This window comes from Canis lupus, chromosome 27 (assembly GCF_011100685.1).
Source record: "Canis lupus familiaris isolate Mischka breed German Shepherd chromosome 27, alternate assembly UU_Cfam_GSD_1.0, whole genome shotgun sequence".
NCBI lineage: Eukaryota > Metazoa > Chordata > Mammalia > Carnivora > Canidae > Canis > Canis lupus.
This window is the reverse complement of record NC_049248.1, coordinates 33,812,411-33,830,383: the sequence shown is the minus strand read 5'-3', so window position 1 is coordinate 33,830,383 and position 17,973 is coordinate 33,812,411. Positions and strand designations below refer to the sequence as shown.

Below are 17,973 nucleotides of genomic sequence, written 5' to 3'. Positions count from 1 at the left end.
ATGAGTAAATAAAATTTTGTGTGTTTAAGGACAAGTATCGTGGTCATAGGCAAATAATTTAAAAATAAACACTGTAATTTATTGAATCAAATATTGCTTTCATCAGGTCAAGTATTATTTGCCAAAGCATCTCACTGTAATCTTTTTCATTATAATCATTATTAACCTTTTTATTTAGAACAGAGATAAAAATGGAATATGTTTATGTTAGATGGAATTTTTTTCTATTTCATAATGTTGATTTTAAGCTTTTTTAACATGCTTCAATAAGTAAGTCAAGATTGATTGAATAAGTCAAGATTGACTTATTCTTCAAAGATTGTTCACTGAGCTCATGATGTTAAAATAAAAGGTAACTGTACCTCCTAATGGAGTGTTTTATATCTTGGGTTAATTATTGACTTAATGTCCTCCATTTAACTTTGAATATTCAGTTATAGCTTTAGCAGCTAAGGGGCATTTTTTCACAGGTAGAATTGAAATACAACCTACAAATCTGACAAGAATCTGAGCACCTTGGTACTCTATATTTGCATTCAGCCTTGCAAGAACAGGAAAAAGTGGGCAAATCGTGATTCCTTTCAGGAAAGTAAATTATTCTAAGCACAAGGCAGCTTATTCAACTTTCAGGTCCAAAGTGACTTACCAGTGAACAAACTAAACTTTCTTCTAACTATGCCATTAAAAAGATTTTAATAAAATATTTAGGAAAAACACAAAATTATTGAATTAATCATGAATAAACAATATTTATAATTTTACTGTGAAAGGTTAAAAATAGTAAGTTTTTAAATTTGCCCTTCTGCCATGAGTTCAGTCTGACAGTGATTCATTAATGATATTTAGAAGAGTGCTTCTGTATTTAAATCACAGAACTAAAAATTATTTAAAAAGAAAATCAAGCCAATGTCATAATTATTCTTCAGCTTATAAAAAGAAACTACTCTTGCCAATTTTACTTTCAGATTTGAAAGCTTAGATAATTTGCATATCAGTACCTATTTGAGCTTTGCTGTTTTAGTTAACAGCACAAAAACTGGTTTATGACAAATCCTAAACTGTCAAAATCATGGAGTATATGAAGAGAGGCCCCTGATCCAAAATAAATTGTTGACTACTCAATTCTTGTTAATCATTGCTTAACTTGTGTAGCCATTTTTACAGAAATAAAGTTACCATAAATGTAACTTTCCACTTTAATTTGCACCAAAATTTTATTGTGATGTAAAACAAAATTTATAGGAAGAGATTGAAATGGTTATAAATGTAATCCTCTAGAATCTAGAACACCAAAGGAATTAAGATACAGATTAAAGTCTTACATCTGCTTTTATTCTGCTTTTAGATATATATTCTTTCTGATTAGCTGTTAACAAAATCAAAGGAACTGCATAATATTTGGATATTCAAATGAGAATAGGCATTTGTAACTTAAATGATCTCCTGTTCTGCTGGTGGAGCAGATTGCTAACATTCCTAATGCATCTGCCATGTTAAACTAATGATCTTTCCAAAGTAGGTAAAAACAATATAGAGCCCAAGATAGTTCACAATAATATTAATATCTTAGGGTCTTATCAAGCTGAAATTGTAGGTCCATTTATTAATCTAGGCTTTGATCTTAAACAGGAAATTTAAATGGATGGTACAGAGTAAATTTGTTCACTGCTCAACAGAAAGATAATCGAAAAATAAGTCATCCAAGGAAATGCTAGAGGGGCAGAAAAGAATGCTACAAAGTGAAATAATAATAATGCACAGTAAAATTATTATGAAGAACTCAAATCAATTATGCACTATTTGTTTAAATTAAGTAAAAGAATTAAAACTTCCTAGTTTCTCTCTCTTGGTGTATTAAAAACTAAAGTATCTAATGTACATGTGAACTTTGTTTTTCATATGAAACAAATTATATTTGGTAATGGGTTCTTCTAAATCATAATGCACAAATACCACCGTGGCTTTGATCGCTGCTTCTCTTTTCATCCTCTATTAACTTCCAACTGTGATTGTCAGAACCACAATCTCACCCTTCCTGTTCCTCCCTTTTTCTCCTACAAATAATTTTGTTCACTAAAGATAACAACGTAAACAGAATCTGATTCCAGTCTTGAAGATGCAGTTTCTTTAATGTAGCAACAACTAAATATGTACAACGAGGTTTTAATTCAATGTTCAAATATCCCCAATTTGTGATAGTTTGCTGAATGAATGAAGAAGCCTAGTTTAACGAAAGACTCATCTAGAAATGACTTTTACACACCACACCGAACTAGATACTCAGATCAGCACTTTGAGATAAGTATACAGAGAAGTAGCAATATCCTCTTTTCACAGGAAAAGCAAATGAATCCCAAAAGAAGTTACTTAGCTAACCAGGTCACACTGCCTACATGTAGAGAAGATATAGCTTTAACACAGGCATCCTCTGGCTTAAAAAATCTATGCTTTTTTGCTACTTCAAAATAGCTAAAAAAATTAAACATAAAATTAAATAAAAGAATAGCTTCATTAGACATGAAACTAAAGCTCTATACAAGGGATGAAAGTGATGATTCCTGTATTATTTTTTTCTCTTTTCCCTCTTAGGTTGATCTGGCATAAATAAATGCCAAATCTGTCAAAACAAACCCAAATGCACCATTTTAGGATATCAACTCACCAACTGCACCTGCAGATCCATTAGCTATGAGGGTATGTCTTATAATGACGCATTACTTTGAAGGATGCTTTTGTTATCTCTTTCTTACAGTCAAAATTAAATGGGCTACAATGAATTACAAACACATCTTCTAATTCTTCATTTGGGACCATCCATTTTATAATGCACTTGTCTGAATCCAAAGAATATATGCAACTGTGCCATGTGATCTTAACATTAAGTAATTGGACAGATAAGGGCATGTGCTGCATTAGATAATGTTGTGTCTTTCAATCAGCATAATGAGGTACAGGGGCAACCTTTCCATCAAATGGGAACCAGCCTTTATCCCACCTAACATGCTGGCATCTTTTACAGAGTTGTTATAATGGTACATGACAAGACAAACATCCCCTTGTTTTAAAAAAGTATTTTTATTTTTTGTAAGTGTGAACAATGTAAATGTCCAATTTCATGCATATTAAGCTTTTAAAAAGCAGGATGAAAACAAAAAACAGCATTTAAAGAGAAATTCTGTTGAATTTTACTGTATTGAGTATATAAAATTCTTCCTCTAAGATGATTAGACATTGTGTAAAATTATGATTCTATGCTTTTTAAAAATAGAAATGTATTGCCAAATGAGATAATCAATTATAGAGCAGATAATATTTTCTTATAAGCATATTAAAGTTTAAAATGAGAATTAATGGCATAATAAATAAATTTTATTCAGCAAACATACACAAGATAGTACTGCTTTCCTTACAAGTTTTTTAATCATAAAAAATAATCTCATGGAATAAATATTTTCCATCTAGAGATGAGAAAACCAAGGCTGAGAGAGGTTAAATAATCTGCCTCTAATCAAAGGTTTTAAATGATGGCACCAAAAATCTACTGAAGAATCAGTGTCCTGGAACTTTAATACCATACAGTGTCCTTTCAGAAAGTGGTTTAAGAGCAGAGCTTTTAGAATTAGAAAGTCCTGGATTGGAATCCAACTCTTCACATTAGCTAGGTTGTAATCTTAACTTCTTTCTCTGTAAAACTGGGAATAATAATAATACCAATTTTATGAAGTTATTGTGAGAATTAAGTGGAGCAAGGTAAATAGAAAGCTTAGCACCATGTCTGGTAATATGTAGCAAGTGCTGAAATGCTGGTAGCCATAAAAGTTAATTAATACAATACCCTGTAGTTTTTCTTATGAAAGATTAATGAAAGTGTTAGAGGTTATAGGATTTATTTTTTTCACAATAGAAAGGAATGAATCATGTCATTATATCACTATAGGGCTGTACCTGGCATTGGAACCAAGACTGTTACCACTTTGTATGTCTGTTTGTTTGTTTTGGGTCTGAAGGCTTTCAAAGATTTGCAAGTTATTTTCTAAGCACACTAGAGAATTAATTCATTTACAAAATACCATCTGAGCAAATACAAGGTAAAATGCAATACTTAAAAAAGGTGTTGCCAAAAATTTGTTGGTTGAAAGAAACAATCTTGCCAACATTTTATGTTTGATACCTAAAACGAGTTTTTCCCAGCATTTCTAAGGGTAAGAAGATACTCAGGTTGAAAAGTCTTCAGAGTTTCATACAAACTGTTGGTAGTATGTCAAAAGGATCCTGATTGTCTAAATATGATATTAAATATAAATTATATTCACAGATTCAGATTTAAAAATTATACTGAATCTTTCTCCTAGACACTTTTGTTATTATTCCTAAAAACATTTATTTATTTCTACTTTGAGATTAAAAAAAATCTTGAAATAATTCTTTCCAGATAATCAAGCTATGTATATACCAAATCAGTCACTTTCTGAGATTAAATAATTAAGATACTGTTCGTATCAGAATTCCTGAGGAGGAGAGAGAAAGGTCTACATCTATCACCAATGCCAGACAAAGTCTCCTCTCCCCTCTATGAAGAATTTTGATTGTCAGAAAAATTTGTTCAAATTAAGTCTTAGTTCATATCGTGTTAGTTGAGAGATCATAGAAAGCTAATCAAGCTCAATGAAATTTTAAAAAGGCCTACATTTGAGATAAGAATGTTATACTATTTTAACTGAAATAAGCTTACTTAGGCATAATGTAATCACTTAATTTTATTTTTGTAATTTTATTTTGAAAATGAATACCTGTTAAATCAAATCAAGTGCAAGATCTCTCAGCATGAAATTATGTGGTTAGCCACCAATCAGATCATGCCTGTGTTTCTTTTTATTTTTGTCTTCCAAGAAAGGGCAATTGTGTTCAGACCATCATACGAAGCTTCTATTAAAAACATAAGTGGCTCTAGGGACTAATAATAAAAACCAAACACAAGATTCCTGACTATATGGTATCTTTGTTCAGCCTTACCATCAGACTTCAGCTTCAACTTATATTACCTTCCTATCCTAATGAGATTCCTGTGAGGTAGAGAAAAAAAGAACAGTTGTGTTCATTTCGCAGGTGGGTATACCAAAACAAAAAAAATAATATTTAGTCATATCTAGTTTCATAGTTGAGGATGAAATCTAAACTTCTACTAGAACACTAATAAAGTTTTAAATAAATAAGCATTTTTAGAGTCCTGCTTGAGACACTACCACCTGTAAGAGAGAAAGCTCAATATATGAGAAATGTCAAACAGATCTGGAATTGAATAGAGTCTTGGAGGTAGTTATATTCACTCAATGCTATTTACTGTCTCTGAGTCTACTGCCTATTAATGAGCATTGCATCATAATACCTACCTTAAAATATTATTATAGGAATTAACTGAAATACGTGTGAAAATAGTGTGGATCAGTACTTCAGTGTTTATTTTCTTTATTACAGAATCATCATTTGTATCTGGTAAGTAATAGAGTAATAATCTACAGGGAATTTTAAGAGAGTTTATTGATGGCAGTCCTGTAAATAACTTGACTTTAAAAACTAAGACATTAGCGTTCATCATTCTATTTAGATGTTAGGCCAAGAAATTGAGGAAGCCAGAAATATGGATTAGTGATATTAAGATATCATAGCAGAATTTTAATAGTAGTCTGTCCTCCTTTTAAAATCTTTTCTCCCAAATAAAGCACTGAACTTTGGCAAGACATAATAAAAATAAACTCAGAGAGTCTACAAAACATTTTCTTTTTTGTAGACAAGGAATAATAAAAAAGCTATTATTAGAATCAGAACAATATTTTTGCCTGGTTATGCAGGAGAAAAGGAAAATAGAGCTGAGTACTTCTCCTACAAAGGCTATTTAAATGGAATTGGTATTTAGCGTAAAAATGTGAATCTAAATTGGAAGAACAACCAAGGCTGAGCTGTGATAAAAGAGCATATTTAGAGTGACACCTCATATTAAAAGAACACATTATAGCTATTTCTCAGAGATGATGTAACTCTCCATGTGGTATAGCTCTGGAAGTTCTCATCCCATTCTCTCCACTCCCTACTCTCTCTACCCTCCTTGACCATACCACAAGGCCACTCAGTTGTAAATGTCTTTGAGTGGCATGAAAAATTGTGAGCTTTCTAAATCACAGGATCTGCTTAATTAAAAGTCCGCCTGGTTAAGATTCAGAATTTACATGGAAGTTTCTATTCTAAATACAACTTCATTTTAGGGGTCCCTAGTGGAATACGCAGCGATTCTATTTACCTTTTTCCTTGTATTAATTATGTAAAAATATTCTTAAACTTCATATTTCCTTTTTTTTTAAATTTTTGACTGTCTTGACAGAGAATACACGCATCTGTGTGAAATACATACACACATTCTTTTCAGATGAATCACTTACCTCAGAGCATTATTTATGTCCACATACATTCAACCGTATGTTAAAGTGGCACTGAATTTATCAACCTTTTTTTTTTATTTTTTTTTATCAACCTTTTAAATTTTAAAAAGTTTTTTAAACATACCGGCACCATCTGTTTTAATTTTGTTTGATGGTATACTGGGTTCTCCTATACCCAATGTATTGGTTGCTACCACACGAAATTCATACTCCATCCATGGGATTAAATCCACTGCTCTTGCTGCCTCCATATTTCCTTCAATAATTGGGGGATCTAAACAAAATGAACAGTAAGCAGAGACTATTAGTTGAACATCACTTTTATATTATAATACCCCCCATTTTTATTTTACTATTTTTAGAAAATGGCACATCTTCCATTGAGTTGAAATAAAAATACTAACTAGAAATGACAACATATTAAGTTCAAGGGAATAAGCAGAGAGATCATGAATAAGTAATAAACTAGAAAAACTTTGAATCATCTGTTTCATAAGTCTAAGGTCAGAGGACTAAATTCTGCACTTCTATCAAGCTCCCAGGTCATGATTTTGCTGCTAATCCCTGGGCTCTACCTTGAAGAGCAAGAAGCTGTATTCTAAAGGTAGAATCTAGATATATTTCTTGAGATAAGAGTACAATGGGGCAGCTAAAAATTTTATAGACTGCCACTGATATTGTGTATGGGTAGTGAATGATTTATTACCATGGTATGTATACGTTTATGCCCTTTTTAGTTGGTTTTGTGCATTTTTACCCAAATCTTTTGAGGTGATGATAATAAATGTTATGATAGTTTATTAAGATTTATTAAGTACTTCTCAGAATTCATGCTGCTAGGTAATGGAAAGATTATAAATTATGGGGAGGATATCATCCAAGATTGCTCATTGCACTGACATATGATAAAACATAACGAAGGTAGAACTATCCAGTATCTTAAGCCGTCTTAAAATATTTCCACATGTGTTTTCAGTAATTAACCTACACATACATATGCATGTAAATACTTGTACATCACTTATCTGGAAAATTGTTTCCTTCAGGCTTGTCTATGACTCATTATCTTATTATTTAGGGAATTTTTATCTTTCAATGTAGATCATGAATATATAGCTCTTCAAGATGCTATATCCATCTCCACAGTAAATGCTAAACATCCCAGTGTCCAGATTCTGCCTTTTGACAAAAGGCTCAGACTAAGCCATGCCTCACTCTACCATAATTTTAACTCTCCTGGATACTAATTTTGGCATCTCTTCTTATTTGGTTATGAACTTGTTCTCTACATTTGACATATATTTTTGACTTTCTGATTAAAAGTTAGGCTTTGCCTTCTCATGTTTTCATTCTGCCTCTATATTTCCTATTTCTTCCACCCTTCCCTCACACCAAATCAGAATTTGCCTTACTTCATATACTGAGGGACTTCTTTAAGATAGTTGGAGGAAGGAAGGTAAAGTTTTAGTTGGTAAAGCGCTCTTCATAAGGAAAAGGGAAAAACAGAGCTGGATGTTATGACACTGGGTAGGGTGGCCCCTCTTCCCTTCTAGAGACCTTCAAATAGTTTTGAGCTTCCTGTGAGAGGAGAAGCTTTTATAGTAGTGGGTTGAATTATGCCTACCAAAAAGTTTTGCCTATGCCCAAGTTACCAGAACCTGTGAATGTAGCTTATTGGAAAAATGGTCTTTGTATAACCTTTCAAGTTTAAGACTAGAATTATATTAAGGATCTTGGGGTAAGATCATCCTAGATTATCTACGTGGGCCCTAAATCCAGTGACAAGTGTCCTTATAAGAGAATCACAGAGGAGAGACATGTGTAGGAAGGGAGGCTGCAATGTGACCACAGAGGCAGACGTTGAAGTGTTGTGGCCTCAATCCAAGGAATATCTGGAGCTACCATGAGTTGGGAAAGGTAAGGAATGAACTGTTTCCTAGAGTCTTTGGAGTGGGTGTATGCTGCTAACATCTGGATTCTGGATTCTGGCCTCCAGAATTATGAGAGACTAAATTTCTGTTGTTTTAAGCAACCAGTTTGTTACAACAGCCCTAGGAAACTAATACAGGGTTTTAAAGTCAGAAGGTGATGAAACTATTTGTGAGTTTGTGATTTTATGAGTTTGGGGGCCTAAGTAAAAACAGAAGGCTCAATGAGACAGTCCAACTTCTCCCCTCTTTCCTGTGCGGCAAAATCCTAGTGCCATTTAAATGCCTGAAAAATGCAAATGTTGGAAGCCCTCCAAAGGGTCTCTCCTGACAAGGGTATGGTATTCTCATGATGATCAAGTCTGCCTTGAAGATTTTTCAAGTAGCTAGGCAGTCAACAGGTATGGGCAAGTGTAGTTTGGGTCAAAACAAGAACTGGATGGATGTGCAGTCGAAGCAGCAGCTAATATACTGATTTTGAGCACGTATGAGGATCCAGTATGAAAATACCCCTAAATAAATGGAAGATCAGGTGTATGTTCAAAGAGTAGAATATCATAACTGACCACAAGAGTTATTTGGAGGAATGGTGAAAGGTAAAGAAGGAAAAGTCAATGGGGCTCCTTTTGTGGTGGGCTTTGCATTGCAAATGAGGTTATCAGTCCTTTGATTTCAATGACTGAGATGAATAAAGAAAGAATAAGTGAAAAACCTTGAAGTCACTACCATAAGATAAACACCAGCAACAAAACATTGGCTCAGGTATGCAAACAACTCTCTCAGAGGGGAACAAGAAGTAGATGGTAGTAGGATGGACTTCTCCAATGTGTCTTCTGAATGGGTAAAAAATAATTTGATAACTGTAAGTTAAGGGTAATATTCCCTACCACAATTGCTAAAGACATGGAAAGTACTCTTTTTAGAACAACAACAGCAAAATCATAATCATTCCTGTTAATATACATTGATGTCAGAACTTATGAGAATATAAATATCCAAAACAAACATGTTTGGTGTGTGTGTGTGTAAAAAAAAAAAAAAAAAAAAAACAAATATATATATATATATATATATATATTTGGTTATGTTGTGGTTTGGTTATAATTATATATAAAATATAATTATATAATATTATATAGATTATATATATATGTAATAGCCCCTAAATAAAACCATCTACGTAAGAACGTAAGAGGCAGGAATAACTTAGCAAAAAAAATGACTAACATTTTCATTTTAGAAAAGTGTATCTAGAATTAAAAGTGGATCTTCTAGGGACACCTGGGTGGCTTAGTGGTTGAACATTTGCCTCAGGTTGTGATCCTGGGATCGAGTCCTGCATCAGGCTTCCTGTGGGGAACCTCCTCTCTGCTATGTCTCTGCCTGTCTTTCTGTGTCTCTCATGAATAAATAAAATCTTTTTTTAAAAAAAGTGGCTCTTCTATCTGGCCTGTTTTCCTTCCTCTAGAATGGGGCAGACATCTGAATACTACATAATGAAAAAAGGATTTAAAAGGATTTCTTTCTCTTTAACTTTTTCCAGCTCCAAACTCGATGTAGGTAGCCCACACTAAAAATATTTCTTCTGCCTCTCCGTTGTTTATTCATTTGTGGACATACACGTGTTTCTTCTACTTTTTACACATATTTTGGAATTTCTGTGGACCAAATATACCCAGCAGAATGTTTTGAAAATAGTATTACTTAATAAATATAAATATTTGTAACAAATATAAATAAAATATAAATACAAAAGTGATGCTTATTTAGAATAGACCATGTCTCAATGCAAGAAGCATAGCCTTATGTACAACAATCACTTTGTAGGCTCCTTCATCTCTGAATCATGTAGGCTACTGGTGAAAGACAAAGAGAGCACTCTTTCACCTTGCCCCACCACAAAATATCCAACACTCTATGGCTCTTATGCCTATATTCAGCCCATAAATTATCTTGACAGAAAGTACACTTCGTCTCAATCCACTTAATCTCTTTCCCACTCCCTTTAACCATGAGTTGATCCCTTCTCCTCCACTGCTACTGTATTTTACTTCTACTGTACATTTTTATTTGTTTTATTCTGGCTTTAAATATCTTTATAAGTGGATTTTTACCCCATGCCATCTCCTTCCTATTCCTTCAGGTCTGGTAAGAACTGGTATCCATATACTGGATATATTTTATTTTTCTAAAACCACCCATATAGAGAGTTTGGGAGCAGAGTTCAGCTTTCCTTTGGAAGCAGATTCATGCACCAAGTCAAATTAGAACAGTCAGGAACAGAGGGACTTTGTGTCCCCTCTCTTCAGCCAAGTACTTTGCAACTCGTTTATTATTCGTAGAGTCAGAAAGAGAAGAGAATACTTTGCACAATAGAGGCAAGTGCTAGGAATCAGGACTGGGTCTCAAGTTCCTGAGTGGGTCAGTTCAGAATCAGGCCATTTTTTTCTATAGATAATTTCAGTATTGAAAATCAGATCTTAACAAATAATGCCTGTCAGAGGCTTCTCTCTGTAAAAAAACATACTATTAAACTGATGGTTATTTAAATCTCAGTTTTATTTCTGAGTGTAAATCTCAATCAAAGGGATAGAGAGCAGGAGACATAGTACTTATGTTAAGCACTCAGGTCAAAAGACCCTCTTGAGAAGGTCTGATTTTAACAACCAGCCATAAACAGTAATCCATAGATTTATTTGCAAATATGTGGCATCTGTAAGGCTCAGAATAAAACCATTCTAACTACTCTTTGGAGGAAAAGAGAAGCAAGCCTCATGGGTATCCTAAGGCCAATAACTCACAGTACTTTAGTTGCTTGGCAACCGTGCTAATAGCACTCTGCCTTCAGACCACACGACTAGCTGTTTGAAAAGCTTCAGAAATAGCCAGAATGACCTCAGGACTAAAAAACCAAATTGTTTCAAGAATAATCGTAGGCAATATAACCCCACCTGTTCTAGATTCTTTGAAATTGCCTAAAGAATCCTGGTATTTCCTTAGAATTTAAAAACAATCAGAACTTTAGCTTCTTCCTTCTCAATCCAAAACCCAAGTATATGAAACTATCCAGAATCAATTTCGAGGTTTTAACTGATAAAGCAGATCTGTGTTTGAGAATGGAAAAGGGCATTTAAAGGCTTTTCACTGGCTCTCTGTTACCTTAGAGTCTCTAGCCCCAACTCATAGGTCTTCTGGCAGAACTTTGCAAGATGCCATAGGTTTGGCAAAGTTCTCTGAAGCAAAAGAGAAGCAAACTATGCTCTGGCATCCCAGAAGATATGATTCATGGATTCTTCTCTAAGGAAAATTTGAATGTAGCCTCATAAAAACCCAGAAATTCATATTGGAAATAAGAATAACAAAAACTGAAGCTACAGAAAGGAAAAGAAGAAAATACTAAATTCTAAAAAGTAAATATTCTACAATGAGCCTAGTGATTTTTTTCTCCATTTTTTTTAACCTATCAATGCAGCAAAGATTAAAAAAAGCACTAAATACTAAGCAAAGACATGGTAGAAGAGATACATACTGGTGGCAGGAATAAAAATTGTTTCTATCTCTCTACAGGGTAATTTTTAGGGTAGCTAATGAGTCTAAGCATGTTCACACTAAATACTTTAATTTACAAGTGTCTATTCTAAGGAAGTAATCCAAAGTCCAGAGAAATATTTATGTATGAAGATGTTAATTTGCAATTCTAGATTTCCATATGAATTTTAAATATAAAGACATTCTTCTTGTTTATTTTAGAAACCACACCCTAGGTTGGCTCTTGCAATTGATCCTCACAGCATGGTTTCTTAGGCCTCTTTTTGTTCAATCGCCTCCCATACACACACCCCATTACCAATAATATTTTATAATTTTTCTTCTCTAAGTAGCAGTGTAGAATCAAACCCAACATTCTAAATGCTATCTGTGTATCTAGTAGAACCTTGAGAATGGTGTCAAATTCCTTCTGTCTAGCCCCTAAAAAGTCCAAGAGAAATAAGATATAGTAGATTGTTTTACAGATATACAGTCTATTCTTTAATCTCATTATTCTAAATGAAATCTTTGGACTGCTGAAACTTTTTATCTTTGAAAAATATTTACTGAACATCTTAAATAATTACCTTCATAAAACTGACTTTAGTTCTGCACCTTCAATTTTTAGTCGGCATCACCAGAAATGAAGACTACATGATCGCATGTATTACAAAAAGTATTTTTCATTTCCACTTAGGATACTGTCACAAAGAACTTTACTTACATAACTAACAAAAATAACAGGTAAGACAATCTACAAAATAATCATTTTTTCAGAGCCTTTCAGAGGTTTGAGTTTATGAAGAAGTCTAATGAACTAAAGTCATCATAAGTAGAGCAATGAAGAGAGGAGGACAGAATCATTAATGTTCACAAGAAGAAAGCAGTCTAACTTTTCACAGATATTTTAAAGACAAAGTGTAGGTTGTCATGGCTGTATTGAATCCCCAGGAGCCCCCAGATCATGGAGTATCTGTATCCATAAGCCAATTCTTTTTTGTAGGACTTCACCAAGTATAATCAAAAAAGTTGGGAGCAGAACAAGAGAGCCGTGAGAGACCTCCCTCTGAGGCACAGACATCTCAGATCTGCTTCAGTCTAAGAGCAATGCAGGAAAATGCAGACTCTGCCACATGCACTGCAGGTCTTATACTGAATAAATGTGTGGCCATGAGTGTCTGGGTGAGTGGTTGGAGAGCAAAGACAGATCTGCCTCCCCAGAGAGGTACTAGTGCTGTATGTTTGCCAAAGTCTGATTGAACACAGGAGAACTGAGAACTTCTTCTACCCCCAGGAACTCTGGGCTTTAGACTAGTTATCAGACAACAGCTCTCTGGGGAAGAAGAAGGGAAGGGGAAAGAACCCTTACTGAGAGCTGGGCTAGAAGAGCAAGCTGACTTCTGATGGTAAGGATGGAAATCATTCAGATGTGAGAAGGTTTGACCTTACACTTCAATTTACTTGGCCCTCTGCTGCATTGAATCTAACTGCAAAGCTATCACCTTACCTACAGATTATATTGACAAAATGACAATTTGGAAAAAATGATATGCATTTTCCTGGGGATAAGTAATATTTACATTATGGTCTATTATTCTTTTTTACATAATATTTGGGCTTAAAAATTATCAAGGCATGAGAAAACAAAGAAATGTGATGCATTTTTAACAAAGGAAAAAAAATCAACAGGGCCAGACTTAAAGATGGCCCAGTGTTAAATGATCAGACAGGGATGATAGAATGACTACTATAAATATGTAAAAGTATCAAGTGGGGAAGATGCATAACTTATATAAACAAATAAGACATTTCTGTGGAATACTATGTAGGTAATATTAAAAGGAGCCTAATGCTGGGAACAAAAAAAATCCTAGGAATAAAAAGAAATACAAAACCAAAATCATTTTAATGAGATTTTCAACAAACTTAATATAGTGGAACAAAGAATCTATGAAAGTGAATACAAGTCATTAGACACTATCCAAACAGAAACACACACATTTCCATTATCCATGGAACACATCAAACAATCTAACATACATGGCAATATAGATCAAGAAAAAAAAAGAGAGAATGAGACAGAAGAAATACTGGAAGATATAATGACTGAGAATTTCCAGGTTAAGGAAGATATCAACTCAAAATCCAACTTGCCAGGAAACCCCCATCAAGATAAATATATTTTCATCAACTTAAAAGCAGAAATGAAATCTTGAAAATAGCTAGAGATAATGGACATATTAAATAAATATAGGAATATAAGGTAAAAATATTAGTTGACTTCTTATTGATAACAATGAAAGCAAAAAGATGAAGAAAGGATACTTTTGAAATGCTCAAAAAACACTTAGAACTTACATTCAAAAAATTATAGCAAATATGAAATGAAAGAACTTTTCTAATGTACAAGGGCTAAAGGTCTGACTCAGGAACCTTACACTCAGAAATATTTTAAAAGTTCTTAGGAAAATTATACTAGGTGGAAATCCAGTTGTATGTAAAGAAATGGAGAACCCATTCCAAAATGGAACTAAGTCCTTACTTGCACTTAATCTCTCTTGTCTCTCCAGTAAGTGCTTCTACCTTCTACTCAGATGCTAGAGCCAAAGTCCCATGAAGCATTCTCAATTCTGCCCTTTCCCTAAATCTCCATACCTGATCTTTTAGAAAGTTCTGTTTTGCCTTCAAAATATATCTCAAACTCACCCACTCCTCATTCCCACTGCTATATATTAGTCCTAGCATGACATATCCCACCTGGACATCTCTCATCCTCCACATCCTCCCAGCTGTTCTCCATGTTTCTAGTTTTGGCCCTCCAAAAATCCCTTCCCCATACATCAGAAAGTGATTTTTTTCCCCTTCAAATTAGAAATTAGATTATTGCTCTCTTGTTTAAAAACTCCTTATAGGACCTACATGCCCCTGCATATCTTGTCATCCACTATTGCTATTTGCATAATGAACTACCAAATTGAGTGGCTGATGTCATTTTATTGTCTAATTATTTTTATACATAAAATTATTTATGATATATATTTTATGTATAAAATAAAAATTTTTACTGGGCCTATAACATATAGAAATGTAATATATTTAATATTATCTTAAGGGGACAGTTAGAAGCAAAGTTGTATTAGAGTAAGTATGGTAACTCAAATCCACAGAAAAAATGAGGATCGAAAATGGTAAACAAAAAGGTTAATATAACAAACTCTATAAATATGTACTTGCTTCCCTTTCTTGTAGCTTCTTTAGAAGACAGTAACAGAAGAAGTAACAGGTTTGAAATATATAGAGATGTAACATGTATAAAAATAACACACAGCACAAAAAAAAAACTGGTAAGATGCAATGGAGCTATCTAGGAATAACAATCTTGTATCTTACTGAAATTAAGTTAGTAAAAATACGAAGTCTATTCTAGTAAGTTTGGATATATCTGGCAAGCCCCAGAGTAACCATTAAATAAATATGTATGTATTTAAAATTCATTTATTTATATAAATTTTCATATATAGTATATGTACAGTAACCATTAACTATATATATATACACATATATATGTATGTATATATATATATATATATTCTTTAAAAACTGAAATACTACACTAGAAAATATTTACTTAATCCAAAAAAGAGCAGTAAAGAAGGAATAAAGGAACAAAATCAAGTGATACATTTAGTAACCAAAATTCAATAGATGGTTACCACTTATGAGCTGGGTGGGGGGGATGGGTGAAATTGGTGATGGGGATTTAGGAAGTCACTTTTATGATGAGCACGAGCTGATATATGGAAGTGTTGAATCACTATATTGTATACCTGAAACTAATATTACACTGTATGTCAAATAACTAGAATTAAAATAAAAGCTTAAAAAGTAAAAAATAGAAAAAAATGGCAGATATAAATTCAACTGTAAATAATAACACTAAATGTTAATGGATTAAAGAATCCAATCAAAAGGCAGTGGTTGTCAGATGGGATAAAAATTTAAGATGCAACCATGTGTTTCAAGAGAAAACCTACTTTAGATTCAAAGATACAAATATGTTGATAGTTGTAAAAAGACATAACATGTGAACTGGAACCATGAGTAATTTGAGGTGACTATATTAATATTGGAAGCACTCTTTATAAGGTGCAATGCCTGCAGCCTGATTCCTCTTCTCTAATGTTTCTCTTTAGCACTAATCACCATATGACTTTCTCTTCTTTTTCTTTTTTTAATTAAATTAAATTTTATTTAAATTCAATTAATTAATATATAGTATATTATCAGTTTCAGAGGTAGAGTTCAGTGATTTATTAATTGTTCATTGTCATCTTTCCTACTAGATTGTAAACGCTTTCAGGGAAGGACTGTTGTGTACATGTGTGTGATTCCTTTCTCTGTTTTGTTTATGGAGGGTCAGGTGTATATCCAGCATCTAGGACTGGTTCTGGCATACCATGGAGGCTCAGTGAATATGTGTTTAATACATGAGCTGTAAGAGCCCTGATCTGGGGGCTAGAGATAGAATAGTGAATAAAACAAAATCTCCATCCTTATGGAATTTACTTTCTAGTGGAATATATATATATTAAAAACTATATATATATATATATATTTTTAACGAAAAGTATAATTTTAATTGGTCTACCCAGTAAGTATACATAATTAATGGAAATGTTTACAATTATTATTCCTTTTTCAAAGCAAACAAAATTTTAAATGTGTTCATTTATTGTATTTTGTGTTCTCCGGTACCTATAATCAGTGTCAATTTGGCTAGATATATAATATTATCTATAGTTTCATCATTATCATCCATTTTCATTCTCTTCAGATAAATAAAACTGCCCATACTTTAGGTTTATCAAACATCTAAATGGTTATTTACATAATTTTTCTAGTGGTCTGATTTTGCCAAGCATATTTCTAGATAAGTCTTACATTTACCAGCATTATGTAATAGAAATATTTCATCTGTTTCTAACACTCATGTGTATTTTATATACTTATGTGGAGAAACTACTCAATATTACAATATATGCCAATCCTCATAACAGGCTTCAAGTTTATATTTGGTTCATTTACCACGATAGGACTAAATTACTAAAGAAAACTAAATCTAAGTTAAAACTTCTCAGTAGTCAATACAAATAAATCCCATCACCTTAAGACAAAGCAAAAATGAGGGCAGGTTTGGGATATTCTGGGATTAATTTTTTTTTTCATTTTTAAAAAAGTATAAAAACATTTTATTCATTTTTGTCTTTTTTTCTTCCTTCTGGTGTCTTCATTATGTATCTAAAATAAACTCTAGCAATTATAAGTTTGTTTAAAATAATGTCAAAATGACAAACAGAAGCAGATATTTTATCAAAAGGATCATTTATCTTCTTTGATGTTATAAGAGATAAACTGCCATGCGATGTTATAGGCTAGTCAAGACAAATGTCACAGGTAATAGTTACAGACAAAGGAAGGCACCCACTCACTCATTTATTTTTTTCTGATCAACTTTTAGAAAATTGTAATATAAGAAAAAAATTAAAATCTAAAACTTCCTTGAAGATTCATTTTGAGGAAGCTCAAAGCAGTTAAGATCATCTTTGAAAAGCAAAGGTTGGGGCAGCCCAGGTGGCTCAGCAGTTTAGCGCTGCCTTCAGCCCAGGGCCTGATCCTGGAGACCCAGGATTGAGTCCCATATCGGGCTCCCTGCATGGAGCCTGCTTCTCCCTCTGCCTGTGTCTCTGCCTCTCTCTCTCTCTCTCTGTATCTCTCATTAATAAATAAATAAAATCTTTAAAAAAAAAGCAAAGGTTATATGGTAATATGAATTGGGTTATTAAAGTAATATTTATAATCAAAGTGGCTTTTAAGAAAAGCAGAACTCTAGTATCTATACAATTGTAAAAAATGGATCATAAATAAAAAGCTATAGATGTCATTTGCCAAAAAAAGATCTCCCAAGGTTTTTTCCTAATAAATCTTAGAATTACACATAACTTAAATTAGAAAAGCAGAAAGCCGCTCTTTGCTTTCCCATTATAGATACAGACACACTGCCTCTTCCCCTGCAACTTTAAAAT

At 33.1% G+C, this 17,973-nt stretch overlaps 1 protein-coding gene across 3 annotated transcripts in view; it reads right to left on the bottom strand.

Moving 5' to 3' along the window:
* Positions 1–17,973, bottom strand: part of CNTN1 (contactin 1) — a 349,297-nt gene that overhangs the window by 60,294 nt on the left and 271,030 nt on the right. For all 3 annotated transcript variants that reach the window (XM_038577318.1, XM_038577320.1, XM_038577319.1), the window contains one exon: positions 6,559–6,708. In XM_038577318.1, coding sequence (XP_038433246.1) covers positions 6,559–6,708 — 150 coding nt within the window. The remainder of the gene's footprint in view (positions 1–6,558; positions 6,709–17,973) is intronic.